The sequence below is a fragment of the Dioscorea cayenensis genome, chromosome 6 (genome assembly GCF_009730915.1).
Source record: "Dioscorea cayenensis subsp. rotundata cultivar TDr96_F1 chromosome 6, TDr96_F1_v2_PseudoChromosome.rev07_lg8_w22 25.fasta, whole genome shotgun sequence".
In the NCBI taxonomy this organism is placed as follows: Eukaryota; Viridiplantae; Streptophyta; class Magnoliopsida; order Dioscoreales; family Dioscoreaceae; genus Dioscorea; species Dioscorea cayenensis.
The window spans coordinates 486,523-506,295 of NC_052476.1; the positions used below are offsets into that span (position 1 = coordinate 486,523).

The window sequence follows — 19,773 nt, forward strand, 5'->3', positions numbered from 1 at the left end:
GCTCTGCTAAGGTTTGTGTACGTCTTTATTTTTTTTAGCGGCAAAACTCACGCATCTTAGCAAAAAATAATAATAATAATAATAATAATAATAATAATAATAATAATAATAGCTCTATCTTAGTTGATTATATACTAGAGTGTGTGTGTGTGTTTGCGTGCTTTGTTGCTCCTGAGGTTGCGCTTTCTCTGGTGCTTATTGTCGAACACTTGGCGATGGTTCTCTGTGGCTCGCCCTCGCCCTTTGGAACCTCCCAGAAAGCTCGAACACCATCGCGCTTAGCTCCATAAAACCCTAGATTATTCTCGCTGTGAGCCATTGGAATCCAGCGCGGATCCTATTGCTATCCAGTTCGCTGTATGGATCTTCATCTTGAACCCATTTGAGGCTTTGATTGTTTGTTTTTCTTCATTTTGAATTGGTTTTTAAGTTTGTGATTGGGTTTCTGAATTTTCTCCGATTTTTCCGGGATTTTTTGGGGTTGTTTTTCAGGTTTTCGATCGAGATCTTGGTGGTGATTTAGGTTTGGATTTGGGATGGCGGGAGCGTGTGTGGCGTCGCCGTTGTGTACCTGGTTGGTGGCGGCTTGCGTGTCGGCGGCGTGGGAGGATAGGACGAGGGGTTTGGGGAAGACGAATGGAGTGCGGTGGGCGAGGCGGAGGAGGGCGGCGGCGTTGAAGGCTTCCAGCGAGTCGTCGTCCGTTGGGTTCATCTCAGCTTTCTATGGGTCCGGAATCCAGGGCTTGGTGAGCTCATTGGAACCCTGTGATGAGTTCTATAATAGTTCAAGGAATGTGTCGGCGTTCTTTGGGGACAGTGCCTTCTCTTTTTTTGGGACATGGAACTCGGACAATACTCGGAGGAGGAGGAGGAGGAGGAGAAGCAGAGCCGCTTCATCTTCTGGTATTTGTCTTCTTTTGATTTTTATTTGAGAATATTAATTTACTAGTTTGAATTTAAGATGATCCAGGAATGCTGGTGATTTAGTGTTTTTTTTTTTTTATTGTGAGTCTGTGACATTTTGTTGAAGTTAGACTGGTACTTTGAAAAAGTAGCGTCATTTGTGAATATTTTTTTATGGAGATTTGTGTTATTGGTGCACATTCTTTTCATCTTGGATTGATTTAGTCATGAAAAGAAATTTTAGATTGAGGAGATCAATAAAATCTGAGTGATGATCAACTGTGGAAATTGTGACCTTGAAGGCAATGGATTGATTGTTTCTTGTTTTTAATCAATGGAAGGGGTAAAGGGGAATTTGGAGCCATTTTGACCTTTTCGTTTCTTGACCTTTACTCAACTAAAAATGGAGCTTTGGTGGTTATCTTCATTCATTCATTCATATATTCGTTGACTCATTCATTCATTTACTGTGGAAATTGTGACCTTGAAGGCAATGGATTGATTGTTTCTTGTTTTTAATCAATGGGAGGGGTAAAGGGGAATTTGGATCCATTTTGACCTTTTCTTTTCTTGACCTTTAGTCTACTGAAAATAGAGATTAAGTGGTTATCTTTATTCATTCATTCATTCATTTATTCATTCACTCATTCATGTGCTTGATGTCTTTCTAGTCCTAAAGGAATGTTATTCTGCATGTTGTCCAGTTTAAGTAGTACCACCTTGATACTCAATGCTCTGAGAATGCTTATTGCATGCTAATGACTTTATGGTAGTTATTGGACTCTGTCACACATCTAACATGTATTTTTGTTTGATAATAAGATATGCATGCCAGCAAGTTTACGAGGAAATGTTACCTGTTTTAGTATGTAGCAGTCCAGCTTTTTCACTATTCTTATGAACATTGATAGGAAGGTGGCTAGCAGTAGGAGTTGAATTTATTTGGTGTATGCTGATGCAGGTAAAGCCATGGCAGTAGCTGTGACACCTATAAAGGAAGTTGCTGAAAAGAAGAAACCTCACACAAAACAGAGAAGGGTTGTGGTGACAGGGATGGGTGTTGCAACTCCTCTCGGCAATGATCCAGATATCTTCTACAATAATCTACTTGAGGGTGTCAGCGGCATTAGTGAAATAGAAGCATTTGATTGTACCAGCTATCCAACAGTAGGCACCTAAAATTGTATCTTTGTTCATATTTTCCTAAATTTCACATTTAAATTACTTTATCATATTACATGAAAATGCACTGCTAAGTCTTGGCGAAGTTTCTGATAATGCTACACTTTTACAGAGAATTGCTGGAGAAATTAAATCCTTTCTCAACAGATGGATGGGTGGCACCTAAACTATCTAAAAGGATGGATAAATTTATGCTTTACTTGCTCACTGCTGGAAAGAAAGCACTGGCATATGGTGGGGTCACAGAGGAGGTCATGAGTCAGTTTGATAAGAGGAAATGTGGCGTTTTAATAGGTTCTGCAATGGGTGGAATGAAGGTCAGCCTTCGCCCTTAATACTATATGTCTAATGTGGTATTAGATGATAACTCAATGTCTTCATATAGTGGGTCAGAAGTGGCTTTCAGTGGAGTTCTCAACAAGCCAAATGAAATTTGATGCTTTAAGTATTGATTTTGTTTGCATAGGCATTTGGTGCATTTTAACAATCTCTATCCATGGTGATTGTTAGTTGATTTTTTTAACAGGTGTTTAATGATGCCATTGAAGCTTTGAGGGTATCATATAAAAAGATGAATCCATTTTGTGTACCTTTTGCAACGACAAACATGGGTTCTGCAATGCTTGCAATGGATCTGGTAGGCTTGCTTTATCTTGTGACTAGTGTATTGTTCTATATCAAAGATAGTTTCAGTAAGGTCCTCATCAGTATATATTTTTGTGATTCATAGGGTTGGATGGGACCAAACTATTCTATTTCCACTGCTTGTGCGACAAGCAACTTCTGTATTCTGAATGCAGCAAATCATATCATAAGAGGTGAAGCTGTAAGTGTTTGCTTTTGATTTCCCAAAGATCTATCATTTAGAGTTAAAATTGGCCTGCTTTGATTTTTGGCTCTGTGGTCATCACTTTATCTTGCAGGATCTGATGCTCTGTGGTGGCTCTGATGCAGCAATCATACCAATTGGTAACCATCTTTTTTCAACTTTATCTTATAGAAGCCTAAGATCTTCATTCTGTGATCTGCGACATTCTCTGAACATCATCCAAAGCTTATGGTAGTTAGCTGAGTCTTGTCACTTGCAGGATTGGGAGGTTTTGTTGCCTGCAGAGCACTTACACAGAGAAATAATGACCCAACTAAAGCTTCACGCCCCTGGGATGTTGTAAGCAAAACTGCGACATTTATTTATTTATTTATTTTTGCTGTTTACATTACTGCATGATTTGTTGTTTTGGGTTTTGATGGGGTGATTAGTGGGTTTGACTGCAAGTTCTTGTGTCAACATGCTTGTGCATATGTTCATGCCAGTTGTAAAACTATTATATCGGTGTGCTTCATCATTTATTGGTTTTTAATGCTGTAATAGTCTTTGCATCTTTCTTTTGATTTAAATGCTAGCTACTGTTTGACCAAACAGGATCGAGATGGATTTGTAATGGGAGAGGGAGCTGGTGTACTTCTGTTAGAAGAACTAGAACATGCTAAGGTTCAACAAGAAATTGTTATTACTAGTTACTATAGTAAAAGTCATTTAAAGTTACTCTCTAGTTTTTAATTTTCTTCCTTATGCTCGTGAGTTTTTTTCCCCAATTACAGCAAAGAGGAGCAAATATATATGCTGAATTTCTTGGAGGAAGTTTCACTTGTGATGCTTACCACATGACAGAACCACATCCAGAAGGTCTGTAATATCCCTTATCCAAGTATATTTCTCTTCCTGCACACTTCATGTTGATGCTGTTGAAATGTGTTTTTGAAAATATAGGAACTGGCATTGCTCTTTGCATTGAGAAGGCACTGTCCGAAGCCGGAGTTGCCCGAGAGGACGTAAACTATGTAAATGCCCATGCAACTTCAACTCCTTCGGGTGATCTGAAGGAGTATCAAGCTCTCATCCGTTGCTTTAGCCAGAATCCTGAGGTATGCAAACAAGGTTTATGATTATTTGTTTTTTTTTTTTTTACCGATGATCCATCTAATTAAACTAATCTAAAATTTGTTTCAGCTTCGTGTGAACTCTACAAAATCAATGATCGGTCATCTTCTAGGTGCTGCTGGCGCAGTGGAAGCTGTTGCTGCAATCAAGGTAAATAACAACCTCCCCTTATTTTTTTATTCTTTTCACTTCCTAACATTGTGATATTCTGAAAACAACCTGATCAAATCTATCATTCCTTGTAGGCTATACAAACAGGTTGGGTTCATCCAAACATCAATCTAGAAAATCCAGAAGAATGCGTTGTACGTTCTCTCACCAGATCTTTTGGTTTATGAGTTCATTTACTCTGCTTCAAAGTTAATAAAATTTGATGGCTTTTCAATTTGTTTGAATGTAGGATATGAATGTGCTGGTGGGATCAAAGAAAGAGAGACTGAACGTGAAGGTGGCATTATCAAATTCATTCGGTTTTGGAGGCCACAACTCATCCATTCTCTTTGCACCTTACAAATAAATCAATCCTTCTTTCTTGATTGCATACTACTACTGCTTTTGTCATTTCACCTGTCAATCTTAATCTTGTATTATTGAAGTCAATGTCTCTCTGTAGAAAATCCATCTCCTATTTGATAAACACTATGTTTATGCATGTTTGTATGTTCAGGGATAAACAGATAGAAAGATCCCATCTCATCACTCTCTTCAGTTGAAATTTATCTTAACTTAAAACCTTTTTTTATTTCAATTCATAAAACATACAACAAAAACGTTATACAATATACACATTATCATCCCTTGATACGAGAGATGAAATAAAGAGCGTTACTGGTGTGGCGAGAGGCCTCGGCCAAGCTCCGCACGAGCTCTTCACGTGAGCTACTGCAAGGACCCATCGAACGCACGGCCTGGAGACACGTCGTGAGATCGGTGAGCGCTGCGCTAGCCCACGTGGCGGCATCATCGAGCTGGTGCATATCCACCGGGTCGGAACTGATCCGGCCCAACACTTCATAGGCCCGGCCCAGTTGGCTGGCAGAGTGATCCACGAGCACGAAGCAGTCCTGGACTTGGCCGGTCAGGCATTGTGCCGGGATGAGTTGGAGCGCCGCGCTGGCGTTCGACGCCGACAAGGACGCTGCGCCGGCGTAGCGTGCGGCGAGCTCGATCGCCGATGACTTGGACGTGAGACGCGGTGCTGCAGAGTATTTACCAGCTGGGTGTGCTTTGCCAGCGACCAAGGTGAAGGTGATGGACGACAAAGAGAAACAAAAGGAAGAGAAGGTGGTGGGATGGCATTTTTGTAAATATATCCCCCAAAAAAATATATATATATATATAATAATCCCAGAAACTAATTAAGTTACCACAAAGTTCCACAAGTACATATCACCATTAGTGCTGCTACTAGGGGGGGTTTATAAAGGGAGTGAAACACGTGCTGGGGATGATGGTTCATGGTTGTTCTTATCTTTGAGGGTTTTGACTTTTGACTAGAAGTAAATTTAATGAAAACGAGGTACTGGAGTTGGTAGCTCTAGCTGGATCTTGTTATATTCAAAGTCCAAGTTGGTTCTAGTGTCTTCGCTGTGAGAAAGTGATAATGAGATATTTTCCTTGTTTTAAGGAATATTTATATATATATATGTACACATTGTTTTGTTGGTTTTTTATTTTATTTTATTTTGTGCTTGGATTTGATAATCAGTATTTTTAATAATGTTTTAGGTTCTCCTTCCTGGTTCTTTCCGACTTAAGTTGTTAATTAGAGTCGTTCTCGTTTCTGATGCTCTGATTTTCAAAATAGCAACTCGTTGATATATATATATATATATATATATATATATATATATATATATATATAATATGAATACGCATCATAGGTATGTATAAAATTGGAGTCATGCAATTTTGTACCCTCATCAGGGACACAGGACTCAAATGACAAACTCGAACTCATAACAAGACTCATTACCACCGTATTATAACTAAAATGATTTGAATTTGAGATAATAAAAATATTTTACTATCACATTATTATGCAAAGTGAGATTGAGCTGAATATGAAGTTGTTGGTCTTATATATATATATATATATATATATATTTGAACCCTCTAGCTTGTGAAATTCCTGAACTTATTAGAATACATAATTTAATTAATTTTTTCTATTAAAGTGAACTAACAACAGCTGTGATAGAAAAAAATGAAAAAAATCTTACAAATTAACAAACATATGAAGAAAAAGAAACATGTAAACTGAACTGAATACGCTGAAGGTGAGGCCAAATCAAAAGAAACATTCTAAGTAGGACAAGCATATGATATAAATGATTTTCAAAAAGATAAATCATCTGTTATGGGTTACACAAGAGTGGCTGGAAGTAGCAAGGGCCCAAAACCATTTCTACAATTGGCTGTGTCATCTTATCACTCAAATCAACGGTGACTATATTTTGTCCAAAAATTTGAGAAATTTTTTTAAATATGGATAAACCACTTCGGTTAATCGAAGTAAAACAGGAACAAAATTTGAAATTTTGTTTGACTGTAGAGATGAAATCTTTTAACTTTGTGTTTATAGGAAATTAAAAATTTTAATTTGTAGGCTTTCCACCCAATACTCATAATAATATTAATAATATTAATAATAATAATTTTAAAATTTATTGTTTTATAACTAAATGCTAATCATGGCTTATTAAACTTATTCTAATCAAATTTGGACTGATTAAAACCTTGTATAAGATACAACCATATATTTTGGTGGCACAATTATTGTGGACATTATGGTATATCTGCCAATATATGGTCAAAAAGCTACTTGGATGCATCATCAAGAATCAATGACCAGGTTTTATGGCTTTCAAGGTTTTTAGTGGCCCAATCAAAACACACAAATAGAAAACATAGGTTAATGGTAGTCACAAACAAAAATATCACCATCTCTAACATTATTTGATTGGTATACAATGATACTGTTTAATTAGTTGCTGCCACATAATTAATATATGTTATTGATAATGAGGTGATTGCTCCACAACCATAATTTATATTTGGACACAAAATAAACTAAACAATGTGAGGAAAACAACTTATATTGTTTAAGGGTTTAAGAATTCATATAACTTATCCGGCAATTTATCAATGATTGGAAAATTATAAACATGCCAACAAGAAAACATATATAGTTACCCATTTTCTCAAGTGATTGATGGAGTACTTTGATGGTTAAGCTCCCTCAAGTTAGTCATCCAAATTTAATGCTTTAGCAAACTACACACACACACATATATATATATATTTGAAAGAACAAATATAAAGGTAGTTGGACCAATTACTTTGGTTCTTTCTTTTATTTTATTCTTATTCTTATTAAATGTGTTTTTTTAAACAGAGAAAATATTACTCATCCTTTTCTTTTTTTTTGTTGATTAGTGTCAAAATGTTTGTTATTGGTAAAAAATAAATAAATAAAAATAATCATAGTAAAAAATCATAAAAAATGATGTATGACATGAATTCTAAGACAAAAGAAAAAACCCTTAATTATTTTATTTTTTTAAAAATAAAAAAATTATTAAAATCCAACTGTTCAAGAGTTCAGCCTTAACAATAGTTTAATAGTAATAATAGAGGATTAAGTGCAACTAACTATTGTCATTATTTTACCACCACTTATTAAGAGTAGGTGATATTCGTGATCCAATGCACTTCCAAAGACTAGATCATTGAGGTCGGTACAAAATATATTAATCAATCCATCACTAAATTATTTAACAAAAGGTAATTATAAAGTGTAAGTACCTCAAAACACCATTTTTTTTGAGACATGATTCTATTATTTAATGAACATTATTGACAATGTGATTATCCTTGTTGGCGCCTAGTCATGAACTTGATTAATTTGGTGTCTAAATCAATGCATCATGTTAAAGAATCTTATAAGGTACACCGACTTAAAAATATTTAAAGATGCTCGAATCCAAATTGTCGGTCTGTTTTTGAGGTGATGAGATTAATTTTTTGGTTTTTAACTTATCATAATAATAAAATATTATTATTTTACTACATAAGTAATATTTGTTAATTTTGAAAAATTATATATTTTTTAATGATTTTAATTTAAAACTATATATATAGAGAGCTATTGAACATTTCATGTCAACGATCTTTTTAGTTTATTGTTATCAGGTCTTTTATACATGAATTTTTGTTTTAGAGAAGACCCAAAATTAAATCCCAAAACCTACACAAGATTTCGGGACAAATGTTTACTGAATTTATTCTACGTCAGTGTCTATAGTTTTTCTTAAATAGAGATGTTGTGATTTACTTGTTATAAATAAATAAACAAATAGATAAAATATTCCATAAATCAGGAAAAAAAAATTTAAAGGTGGCATTTTGCCCAACTAATAATTTACTAAGAATATTAGAATCCCACTGACCTCACAGGCGATATGGCGCCCAATTCGACTCAGGAGTAATCCGCTTGTTTCACTTCGAAAGTGTCTGCCGTGGGCTGTGACCACTGACCAGCACTCGGACTCTCCTACTCTTCTTGGGCTTTTATTTTTCACATTCTGTCTTTCTCATCCCGTCGAGTGAAATCGCTTCCTCTTCTTTGAGATTGTCTTGTTTGTTGTTGCTAGCTATGAGCTTTGCTTTTCTCGGGTTCTCTCCTCTTTAATAAATTTGTGGTTTATCCACTTTTATTAGAATATTAGAATCGAAACGGAATATTCCAGTGAATAAAGAGAAAAGAAAAACCAGCATTGATTTTCTCTAAAATGGCATAAAACTTTCGCCGTTAATTCCAGCGTTTGGCCGGCGGGGGCGAATGAAGCTAATTAATATTTACATAAATTATCCCAAAAAAAAAAGATAAATCATTGCGAAATTCCCATTCTACCCTCTCAGCCTAACATCACGCGCCGTCAATGGTCCGTCCCAAAGCCTCACAACGCTGCCGTTAAGCGCAGCGATATCCTGGTAACGGTACCATCCTAAGTCCGTTATCCTCTTAACGGGCATGAACTCTTCCCACCCGAAACCCGAATCCGAATAACCAAACGTGCCGTTATTCCCATCCACCTCCGTCTCCACGCCGTCACCGTTACCGTCACACTCCTCCTCCTCCGCCGTCACGACGGCGCCACCGTCCAAGTGACAGCATTCATCGAGGTGGTAGTAAGTCGTGAACCGGGCCTTGCTCGGGTGTTCCAGCGTCGTCCACGTGGCATCTCGGCGGCGTTGATGGCTGAGCCTCGGCTTGAGCGGGTTTCGGGTAAGGATCCGAAGGAAGGGAAACGGGTTTGGATCCCGAGGAGCGGATCCGCCAAAGGCTAAGAGCGGCGGTGAGGACGGCGAGCCAAGCCCAAAGAGAGCCGGCGACGGCGGCGGAGTACCGGAAGGCGAGAGCTTCGAGAGGGATCTCGAGTAGGTCCATTTTGGGTATGAAATTGAGAAATTTTAGGGTGGGGGGTATTTTGGGAATGGAGGTTGGGAATTGGTGAAACTAAGGGGTTTATATGGGGAAGAGAGGAGAAATCTGGACCGTTGGATTAGAAGGGGATCTGGTGAGAAGATGCTTAGAATCGAGAACGAGTAATGCGATTGGATCTCTTTGGAGGTGGCTGCGGTGACACGTGGGAAATCATGATTGGAGGATATCTTTGCCACGTCTGGTTGACGTTGATTTGGTTCTTTGTGGGACCCGTGAAATGGGCGGTCAGGATTTCTTTGAGCTTGTAGTGTTTGGATCTGGATCATTTATTGATGAGATGTTGATGCTATAGACTAGTTACTCAATTTGGATCTTGAGGTATATTCCATTGTTATTATTCATTCATTTATTCTCGTCTTACAACTCACTATCTGTATATACATATATATATATATATATTTTTTTTTTTTCTGAAATCATTTCAGTTATTTATTTTTTGCCTTTTTTTTTACTTCACTTTGTTCATTATAATTATTTTTTAAAATTAATTTAACTAAATACATAACTATTTTACCAAAAAAGCCAAAACCATTGAGCAAGAGTTACGGATCATCTTGGTCCCAAAAATATAAAAGATTTTATATTTATATTTTAAATTATATATATACCATTTTTTTTATGGGGAATTTTTTTTTTAAAGATAAACTTTATGTGGACTTGAAAAATAAATCTTGTGTTTTACCGTATTACATATCATGGTAACCTAAATGACCAAAATGAATAATATTGTATAACTATTATTAAAATAATAAATAAAATAAAAGTTATATTTGGCCGCATTACTTGAAAGAAGTCCAAGTTAGGATTGACAAATCCTTATCAGGTAAGACTTGTGATTGATACGTATGAGTAATATATATATATATATATATATATATAACAAAATAATAGTGAAAATATTAATGTTGGTGTAGTTTAATGACAAGACATGAAAGTCCTGCAGCAAAGTTTGGATGGTTAAATTCTATTCATAATATGATGAATAATATAAATAGTATGATTTATTTATTTTATAAAAAAATTAAATCAATAGAATACAACAGAGGTAGCCGAGACGGATGGGGCATTTAATAGAATATACGCAAATGGACAAAACAGTGTCTACCAAGTTTGTTTTATTTTTATTTAATTGAAATATAACACTTTAGACTGTTAAAATTGATTTGATTGGGTCCAATTAAATACAGGGTAAGTACATAACCACCAAACAAAAATAGTACAATGTCATGTCACCTATGAGTCAATCTGTCAATGTAGGACAATGGGCTGGGCCAATAACCAATACAGTTTGTGCTATGGACTGTTCTTCACGGCCTGCTTAGTACCACGGCGTGCCCGTGTATTGGCCGGGTTTGCCGGCCAAACCCAATTTTTTCCCAAAAATTATTTCAATTATTAATTATCATCATATATATATATATATCACACACACTCATGGAGGGCAAGTTTCCTAAGAACATTCGGAGATATCAAATCTAGTAACGTATCATAGTGAAAAAAATTGTAATCGTAACAATAAGTTAATCAATCGGAACCGACATGGATGCACAATATTTTTATTTGAACTATTATTTGTGATCATAATAATAACTCAATCAATTTATTAGAACAGTCAAACTCTATTTTTACTAGTATCTACAGTTCAAATAAAACTAAACCCCAAAATAGGTTTATCAACTCTTTCTTGTGGGGCACAATAGTTGGGCTACTGTTTGTGCTACTGTTGGTTTTCCTCTCTATTTGCTTTTCTCTCTATCTCTCTAATTTGTTCTCTCTCCTATTCTTTTTATATCTGAAAATGTTCATAATTATATACTGAAAGCTCGGTTAAAAGGCATATTTTTGTCATCGGTTTTTTCTACATGTACAAATATATTTTTATCTATCATCTGGTTTTCACCTATTTTTTTAATTAATTTTTAAAATTAACTCAATTTAATATATTATTAACCACAATGTCAAAAGTTAAATACATTTTGATCACATAAATATGAAAATAATTATTTTATACTTTAAATTACAAAACTTTGTTTGGTCTAATCATGCCATAATATATGGACTTAAACAATATATTACTTAGTTTGCACATTAGTATTATGATTGATAAAATGTCCAAAATGAATAAATATGTATAATTTAAGATCAAAATAAACAAATTTACATAGTTATGTGTAAAATATAAAGGTTACAATGAATGTCACTATTTGTTTGTTTTTTTTTAAAGGTAGAATACTCTATTTAGGGGGTGTTTGATTGTCAGGAGTGGATTGGGGGAGGAGTGGAATAGGAGTGAGATGAGGGGGAGTGGAGTAGGAGTGAGAATGAAGAATGTGTTTGGTTGATAAGGATTGGAGAGTGTAATTTATTGCGAATGAGAAAAGTAAAGAAGGTAAATATGATAAGATGACATTTATGCCCTTTATTCAAATAAATATTATGTAAATTGAAAAAAAATAAATTAATTGTTATAAATAAATATTTCAAATTTTTTTGTTAATATCATTAGTAATTAATTAACTATAATAAATAATTATATCAAATTGATAATCAATTATATTTTTTTAAAATAATTAATTAATAATTAATTAACTATAATAAATAATTAATTAATGAAGAAATATTATTAATTAATTATTATAAATAAATATTTAACTATAATTATTAGTTATTATAATTCCATTTTAATTATTAATTATTATTAAATTATCAACTTAATTATTATATTTAATTAAATTATTATTATTTATTTAATAATTATTGTTAAAATTAATTAATTAATTATTATTTAAATTAAATTATTATTTTAATTATTAAATAAAAGGGCAAATTGATCATTATCCCAAGGAGTGAGTGGGGAGTGGAGCAATCCCTTTATTGGGGGGGATTGCTCCACTCCCCACTCAATCCTCATCCACTCCTCTCTCACTCCCACTCATGACCATCCAAACAAAGGCTTGGATTCACTCCCCTCCCACTCCCACTCCAATCCTGTTAACCAAACACTCCCTTAGTCCCTTTAATATAGTCAGTCTGCCCTTTTGTTACCTCTAATATGATTTGTCCCTAGGAGATCCCTGTATTTTAATTTTTGAGAAATGTAAGTCCTCATAAGCACCTCCTAGGAACAAATTATATTAGTGATAGGGATTTATATTTCTCAAAAATTAAAATACAAGGACCTAGGGACAAATCATATTAGAGGGACTAAAGTGACAGACTGACTATATTAGAGAGACTAAATAAGGTATTCTACCTTTTTTTTTAAACCATGCAAGACTTGTAGCATGTGCATGTGTATGTACTAAATTTTGTATAAAATAATGTTATATTTACATTGAGGTGAATACTGAAATTAATAAGAGAGATTGGATCAAATGGAATGACTAGTTGAAGATGAAGCCTAATTAGAAGAGCAAAGGAATATATTGCTCATGCCAAATGGAATGACTAGTCACAAGAAAAAGCAAGGCTCTAGTTCCACCATTTTTACACTAAGCAAGGCTCTAGCTTCACAATTTTTACACTCACCTCCATTGTCTATTTAACTCCTCACCCTCCGCCATCAACACCAACACCAACACCAACACTTGTTTAGCTGCAAGTGTATTAGATGCCATACTGAGTTTCCCAACCTTAAGGAGTTCACCTCCCACATGAAAACCAAAAAATGTACTTAACTGCCACCACCACCAAAGAAAGCCTCATATGAAGAAAAAGCTGACCTTGCTGACCCTCCCAGTGCTGAACCTCCTAGTGCTGACCCTCCCAGTAGCTCTCGAGGAGGAGAAGATGATTTGGCAGAGGAGGAAAGCACCACTGTCAGGGAAGCTGAACCTCTTAGTGCTGACCCTCCCATGCTTAATTTTAATTACTTATGAATGTAATTGCCTAGATGGCTTATATTTAATTACTTATGAATATAATTGCCTCGATGGCTTATATTTAATTATTTATGAATGTTGTCACGCCCCGACCTGCGGGCCACCACGTGACAACCGCCACGACAACCCGAGGAGGGACACCCACCACTCAACCCTCGAGTCCTCGCAAGACTCACAAACTCCAGCTAAATAACAAAACAACAACGAAGATACCAGGAAGTAAGACTTTCACTCAGAAAAAAAATCAACCGAGTTGCAAAAGACATACAAGTTGTAAACACTAAGTTAAGGACACAAATGGATCCACTGTAATTACACCACGCAATAAACAAAACCTGACTCGAGATGCAAATTGCCAAGCACTTCGCCTCGCTACGACACCCCCAAACCACTAAAACCTGGAAGGGAAGGGAGGGGTGAGTAACCAAGGTCACTTAGTGAATGGGTTAGCACAAATCTAAAAGATTATCAAACTAGATCTATGCATTCCAAAACACATATTTACAATAACATAAATAAACTGGAAACGATCCACATTTGCAACACAATGCAAGTGCAAGATATGAAACCTTGGTATTTAAAACTGAAACATAGGTTCCAAACTGAGCAGAAACACCAACTCAAACAAATAAAAATCTAGACATTCACAAATCCTCAATTCTGCATGATACATACTCGAAAAGCAATAATATATATAAAATGTTGTGCAAGAGATCACACTTCGAAAATACCAATTGCAAGAAAATATGATTTTCCTCAACTATTGAAATTCGTTTCGATCAAATAAGCAATGGCCTAAAAACACTCTCCAATATTAGCCGTCGTCACGACTAAGTTGAGAGCCGTCAAGGTCTTCACACCCTTGACGTTGGCTCACCGGCCCCGTATGGTGACCCCGGGATCCCGATGAACATCCAGTTAGGGTTCTACACTCCCACCCGAACAGGACAATTAACATTCAGATCCACCAAGCCACCTCTACAGGCTGGCCCGTGTGGACCCACTACTGCAGTAGTCGGGCCTTAGCTCACCGTCACCATCCAAACCATCATATAGGTGTAGCAATAATACGATCTGTATAAATCATATCACAGGGTCCTTTGTCCAGGACAAGCATTCACACATCGGAAATAAACATTATTTCCACAAAGCCAATGCCAAAAGCATAACAATGCATAAAAACTTCATAAAGCATTCTGATCTCGATATGTCAATATGTCCAGAAACATTTTCTGTCCAAAAGCCAAGAATAGCTCAATAACACGTGAAGATTTCAAGTTGATTGAAACATTGCTTTAGGCAATAAAACCAACTCATATTAAATACACTGAAATATCCACAGTCCCGAAGAACAGCAATGAAAACTCTTTTCCAAAACCATAAATATCAAAAGTATACTTATAAGAGCAAAAGGTTTTACAGATCATTTCTAGAAGCAGATGCCAATAGTGTAGAAAAGAACCTTGAGTTTTAAAATACAATAAAAAAGTCATCAGAACCAACAGGGCCTTTGGTCTGGTTACACCTCAATTTACTTAGGATCACTCTGGCTTTCTTTTTCCGTAACTCACTAAGTTTTCCTTCGAGTACAACATTAATTCCCAAATTCTAGTCAACCACAACATCCAAGTTCTTTAAAAATCATGAAAATGAGTTCATCTCATCACACGTATTTACACATGCCAATATATATTGATCAAACCCTGCTTTACACATTACCACGTATTTACTATTCAACTCTTTTTATACTCAACCATATCTTAGATTCTTATCATGATGTCATTACCTCAACATCAATGTTTACTTCATCTATAACAATTCCATTGTCAAAATACTCAAAAGTTGACTATCTCCACTTAAGAGCATTAAATCAAACTATGATTAGAAATTTACAATAATATGCAGTTTTGCAATCCGACACTTGTCACATATAACTCAAGCTTTTCATCATTACCCTTCTAAAGAAATTCCATTAAAATAATAATCATAATTATTGATATCCACCCGATAGATACCACAACATGATCGAACTACAATTAAGCACCCTACACTATGCTCGCAAGAACAAACCTCATCAACTTTGGTAGTCCTACAACATAAGTTAAATTATGTCACCCATGCTTCTCAAATATTGCAAAGAAATTATTAGCATCAACCTCACTGACTACTCAAAATCATACATAAGGTTCCACAAGTCATTCCAATTCCCATATATTGGTGTAGTTACATACCTTAGCATTCAAAACTCCATCAAATTCCATGTACCATATTATCACACCATGCCTCAAAACTTTAGAAATTATACAATACTAGGGAAATTAAATCTTCCATTGAATATACATAATCAATTTCACTTATAACACTTAAGCTCAATGAACTTGTTGTAATAATCAATAATTTCAATTCATCCACCAAGCCTGTATGTCCTCAAGTTCAATCTCAACTAACACAGCTGCATCCTCAGTAAGCTTTCTCATGATCTTCTGAGAATAAACCACCAGTCATCCAAATAAATCATAGTCTCTAGTGATCACCCTCACTTTAATTTAACTCACAAAACAATAATTTAAAATAATATAAAGCGATGGAAACCATTTCAGAACCAAATAAAACATTTCCGATAGTCAATTAGAATTGTGCACTCAACATAACCCACTCACAGAACATGTCGTCTCGCATGGAGACGCGCACACTGGTCGGCGATTTCCTTCCTCTTCGAAGATGTTTCGCATCCTGGTCCCCCTTGGGCACCTGGAATTTCCTCCAAAGTCTGAACAACACCTAACAGGATAATGTTATAATATGAATAAAGACAGGCTAGTTACGAAACTAAACCCAAAAGAAAATAGAAGAAACAATTAACTGACTCTCTAATTGGGCCCACTCACTCCAACCGGTCAAAACCCGACCTTGCATAATCAAATTGGTCTCCAATTGCACTCAAACCAACTCAATTTAATCTAAACCCTCCTGAACCAACATAAACCAATCTCAATTCCACTGAACCAGGTTCAATTGTTATACAAAATCTCTTGAACAAGCTTGGTTCAACTGAACCCAATTCTCATTGAATTGGTTCACCACAATGTCACTAGCTCAAAATCTCAATCAAGTCCAAATCAATCTCAACCAATTTAACCTAGCCAAATCAATTCAAACACAACCACAATTCCTCTTGATTTGATCAAAGCACTCAATCAAACCATTTTAACTCAACCAACACACATCCAACCATTATCCTCACTATCTTAATCATTATCATCAACTTAACCATCATTACCATCAACTTAATAACCCAAACAAAACCCTAATCTCGGTGCTACAGTAATGCTACAGTAAAAACCGAGAATACATCCTTCATTCCATGCAAAAGCCCACTCAAATACATATATTTTTCACATAAAATCATCTAATATTCATTCTTCATCCTCTCCATCAACCTTTCTTCTAAACCCTCATCTTCTTCATCAACTAATCATCAACCAACCTCACACACAAACACCAAGCTCTTTCTTCTCCCAAGCTTTCAAGTTTCTTCTTCTTTCTTTCCATTTTTTTCTCTCGGGTTACTGTAGCAGCCAAGCCATGAAGAAGAAGAAAAACCACAAAATCCCAAGATTTCCAACCTAATCTCCTTATTTAAAAGTCTGCCAAAATTTACAATAAGTCCCTGAAAATAAAATATCTTAGATAAAGGTCCCTGAAAAGTCACCAATGGTCCCTGTATCATAGGGAAAAATATTTCCAAAAGGTCCTTTCAAACTATCCAACGGTCCCTGGGTTATAACAAAGTATTACAAAACGATCCCTGCCGCCTTACCTTCTAGTCCTTGGTTTTTAGAAACATTTCATGTCAATCCTTTTTCATTATTTATGAATCCAAAATCTTCTAGAATCTTTCACACATAGGTCCTTGCTCTTTCCACTTGGAGTTCCTCAACAAAATTGCTCTGGAGAAAAATCTTATGTAACTGTGATAATACCCCGAATAGAATGTCCTACAGGTATCCAAAGGTTCAGGGTATTACAAATGTAATTACCTAGATGGCTTATCTTTAATTACTTATGAATGTAACTGCCTAGATGAGTTATCTTAAGTATTATGCCATCTTGTTCCTGGATCATGTGAAACCAAATTAGTACCAAAGAGACCCTCACGTCCGGTTTGGAGAAGCCTACTATTCCCTGGGGTCTGCCATGTAATTAGCAACAGGGTGGTGCCTTACCGCCCTATTGCTAATTTAGATCAAAATAAATAAATTTATATAGTTTTGTGTAAAATATAAATGATACAATGAATGCCACAATTTATTTTTTTTAAAAAAATATCCACTATAGTTTTGTAGTATGTGCATGTGTATGTACTAAATTTTGTATAAAATAATGTTATATACTTATATTTACGTTGAGATGAATAGTGAAATTGATAGAAGATAAGAGAGATTGGATCAACGCGGGTGGGGATTTATAGGGATGTTCTTTTTGTGGGCCAGGTTGTGTGACCCACGGGCCAGAAAGCGCGAAGGGTGCCTTCCTGGGCCAGTCTTATGATTGATGATTTGCTGGATTGTGGGCTGGCTGGCACAAGTGATGGCCCGACATTGCTCACGGCTTGGCCCGGTACCTAACATAGTATTATAATATATCATTGCATGATGATTCAAACAAAAATTAATAATTTGATTTAAAGATTCACGGTTAGCAAAATATATGTATATATATATATATTGAGCATCAATCATCTACTTGTCAATTGTTTCATTAACAATGTTAACAGTGACAAGTGGGATGTGCAGTTTTTTTATATAAACCGTTTAGTTAATTTATGTACAGTATCTTAATAAATTTGAACCGTTTAACCTTATTTTTATTGGAGGTACATTAACTTTTTAAAAAACAAAACTTAACTAATTAACTTAAATCAAATCTTAATTACAACCTGCATTAACTCTCACAGTACTCTTTGATGTCTATTATACCCAACCGCTGACGATTGACCTATTCATATATATATATATATATATATTATTGATAAAAAATCTTATAATGATATGTTTAAACTAAATAAAATGTCACACTCTGCACCTCTATTTTGCTTTGGGTTTACATTGACGTTTTGCACGCCGTTGGGGGAACAGAGCATTCAATTGGTAGTTTAATAGGACTAGTAGTTGTTGACTTTATATATATATATATATATATATATATTTTCCCAAATTTTGTTCTCGTCCCTCAAATTAATGCAAGAGACACAGACGTAATGTCTTTTTTATTATGCCTTAGAAGTCCTTTTCTTTGCTACGTTGAAGAGAAAGCTTTTGCCTTACGACTCTAACATCTGTTGTCCCTTTTTAGTCCTTTTTTTCCTTTAATGCTTAATAAAAGTGCAAGAAAAAAAATATATTAATTTTAGTGTGATAAAAGTTTAGACAAAGCCGACATAAATAAATTATTTAATAAATTTTCTTTTTAGAAATATAAATATATTAGATGATGAATTCTAACATTTCATCTAGCTATTTTGATTTTTACTGAAAGATCGAGAATTCAAATATTACTTATAACTTGTTTACATTTTTTTTTTTTGAATAAAGTGGATAAACCACGAATTTATTAATGAACAAAAAACTGGGAAAACAAAGTTCAATAGTGAAAATAACAAACAGAACAAACAGAGGAAAAAGAAAACAGTTATCCTCACCAGATATGAGGAAAATAAGGAGCGGAGAAAAATGAAAGGGAAAAAAATGCTGAAAGCCGTGAAATTAGCCCATCGTGAGGCAGGCCCGCTTTCGAGGAGGCAGATGGCAATTACTCCTGAGTCGAGTTGGAAGTTTACAATTTTTAAAAGAAAAAATATGAGATTAAACATATATATATACATATATGCCATCCAAATAAATATAAGTATTAGTTATAAAAACAGAGCTACACAATGAATAAAAATTCATTGAAGAGCTGAGTGTAAATCTAAAAAATATTTCTGAAGGCCGAGAAGCCTTAGTATCATTATTTTTTTTATGTTATTATCATTGCCAAAAAAAAAAGTCATTTCTTAAAAGAAATAATCGATATTTGTACATTTTTTTTTATTATTTAAATGAAGAGCAAGGCTTTGGCCCTTCTAATAAATTAATGGGAAAATTGCTTGCATACCCCTACAAAACCATGAAATTGCTTAAATACCTCCATAAAAATACTATTTACTTGCATACCCTCATAAAATTAACTTTTTTACTTATATATCCCTACTGTTAGTTACCGTTAGCCACTGTTAGGGTTTATGGAATTAACCATACTTCCCACTTAACTCAACCTAACAAAATTACCTAATTACCCTTAACATCATCCAAGGT

General features: G+C 35.0%; 2 protein-coding genes and 1 pseudogene across 2 annotated transcripts; 1 reads left to right on the forward strand and 2 right to left on the reverse strand.

Moving 5' to 3' along the window:
• Nucleotides 1–153: 153 nt before the first annotated feature.
• Nucleotides 154–4,735, forward strand: LOC120263607 (3-oxoacyl-[acyl-carrier-protein] synthase II, chloroplastic-like). Its single transcript, XM_039271570.1, is given in 15 exon segments — nt 154–357; nt 493–903; nt 1,865–2,070; nt 2,198–2,221; nt 2,223–2,402; nt 2,612–2,722; nt 2,816–2,911; nt 3,009–3,054; nt 3,174–3,253; nt 3,509–3,577; nt 3,688–3,772; nt 3,857–4,011; nt 4,097–4,177; nt 4,273–4,332; nt 4,428–4,735. Coding segments are annotated over 14 exon segments (1,677 nt in total). The 5' UTR covers nt 154–357; nt 493–536; the 3' UTR covers nt 4,545–4,735.
• Nucleotides 4,736–4,818: 83 nt separating this feature from the next.
• On the reverse strand, nt 4,819–5,423 carry LOC120263614 (pectinesterase inhibitor 3-like). The gene is made up of 2 exons (XM_039271579.1): nt 5,414–5,423; nt 4,819–5,252 (listed from the first exon to the last, which is right to left on the reverse strand). Exons 1-2 carry the CDS (start codon nt 5,421–5,423, stop codon nt 4,819–4,821), a joined length of 444 nt encoding a protein of 147 aa, XP_039127513.1.
• A 3,359-nt stretch (nt 5,424–8,782) lies between these two features.
• On the reverse strand, nt 8,783–9,518 carry LOC120263731 (annotated as a pseudogene).
• Nucleotides 9,519–19,773: the final 10,255 nt, after the last annotated feature.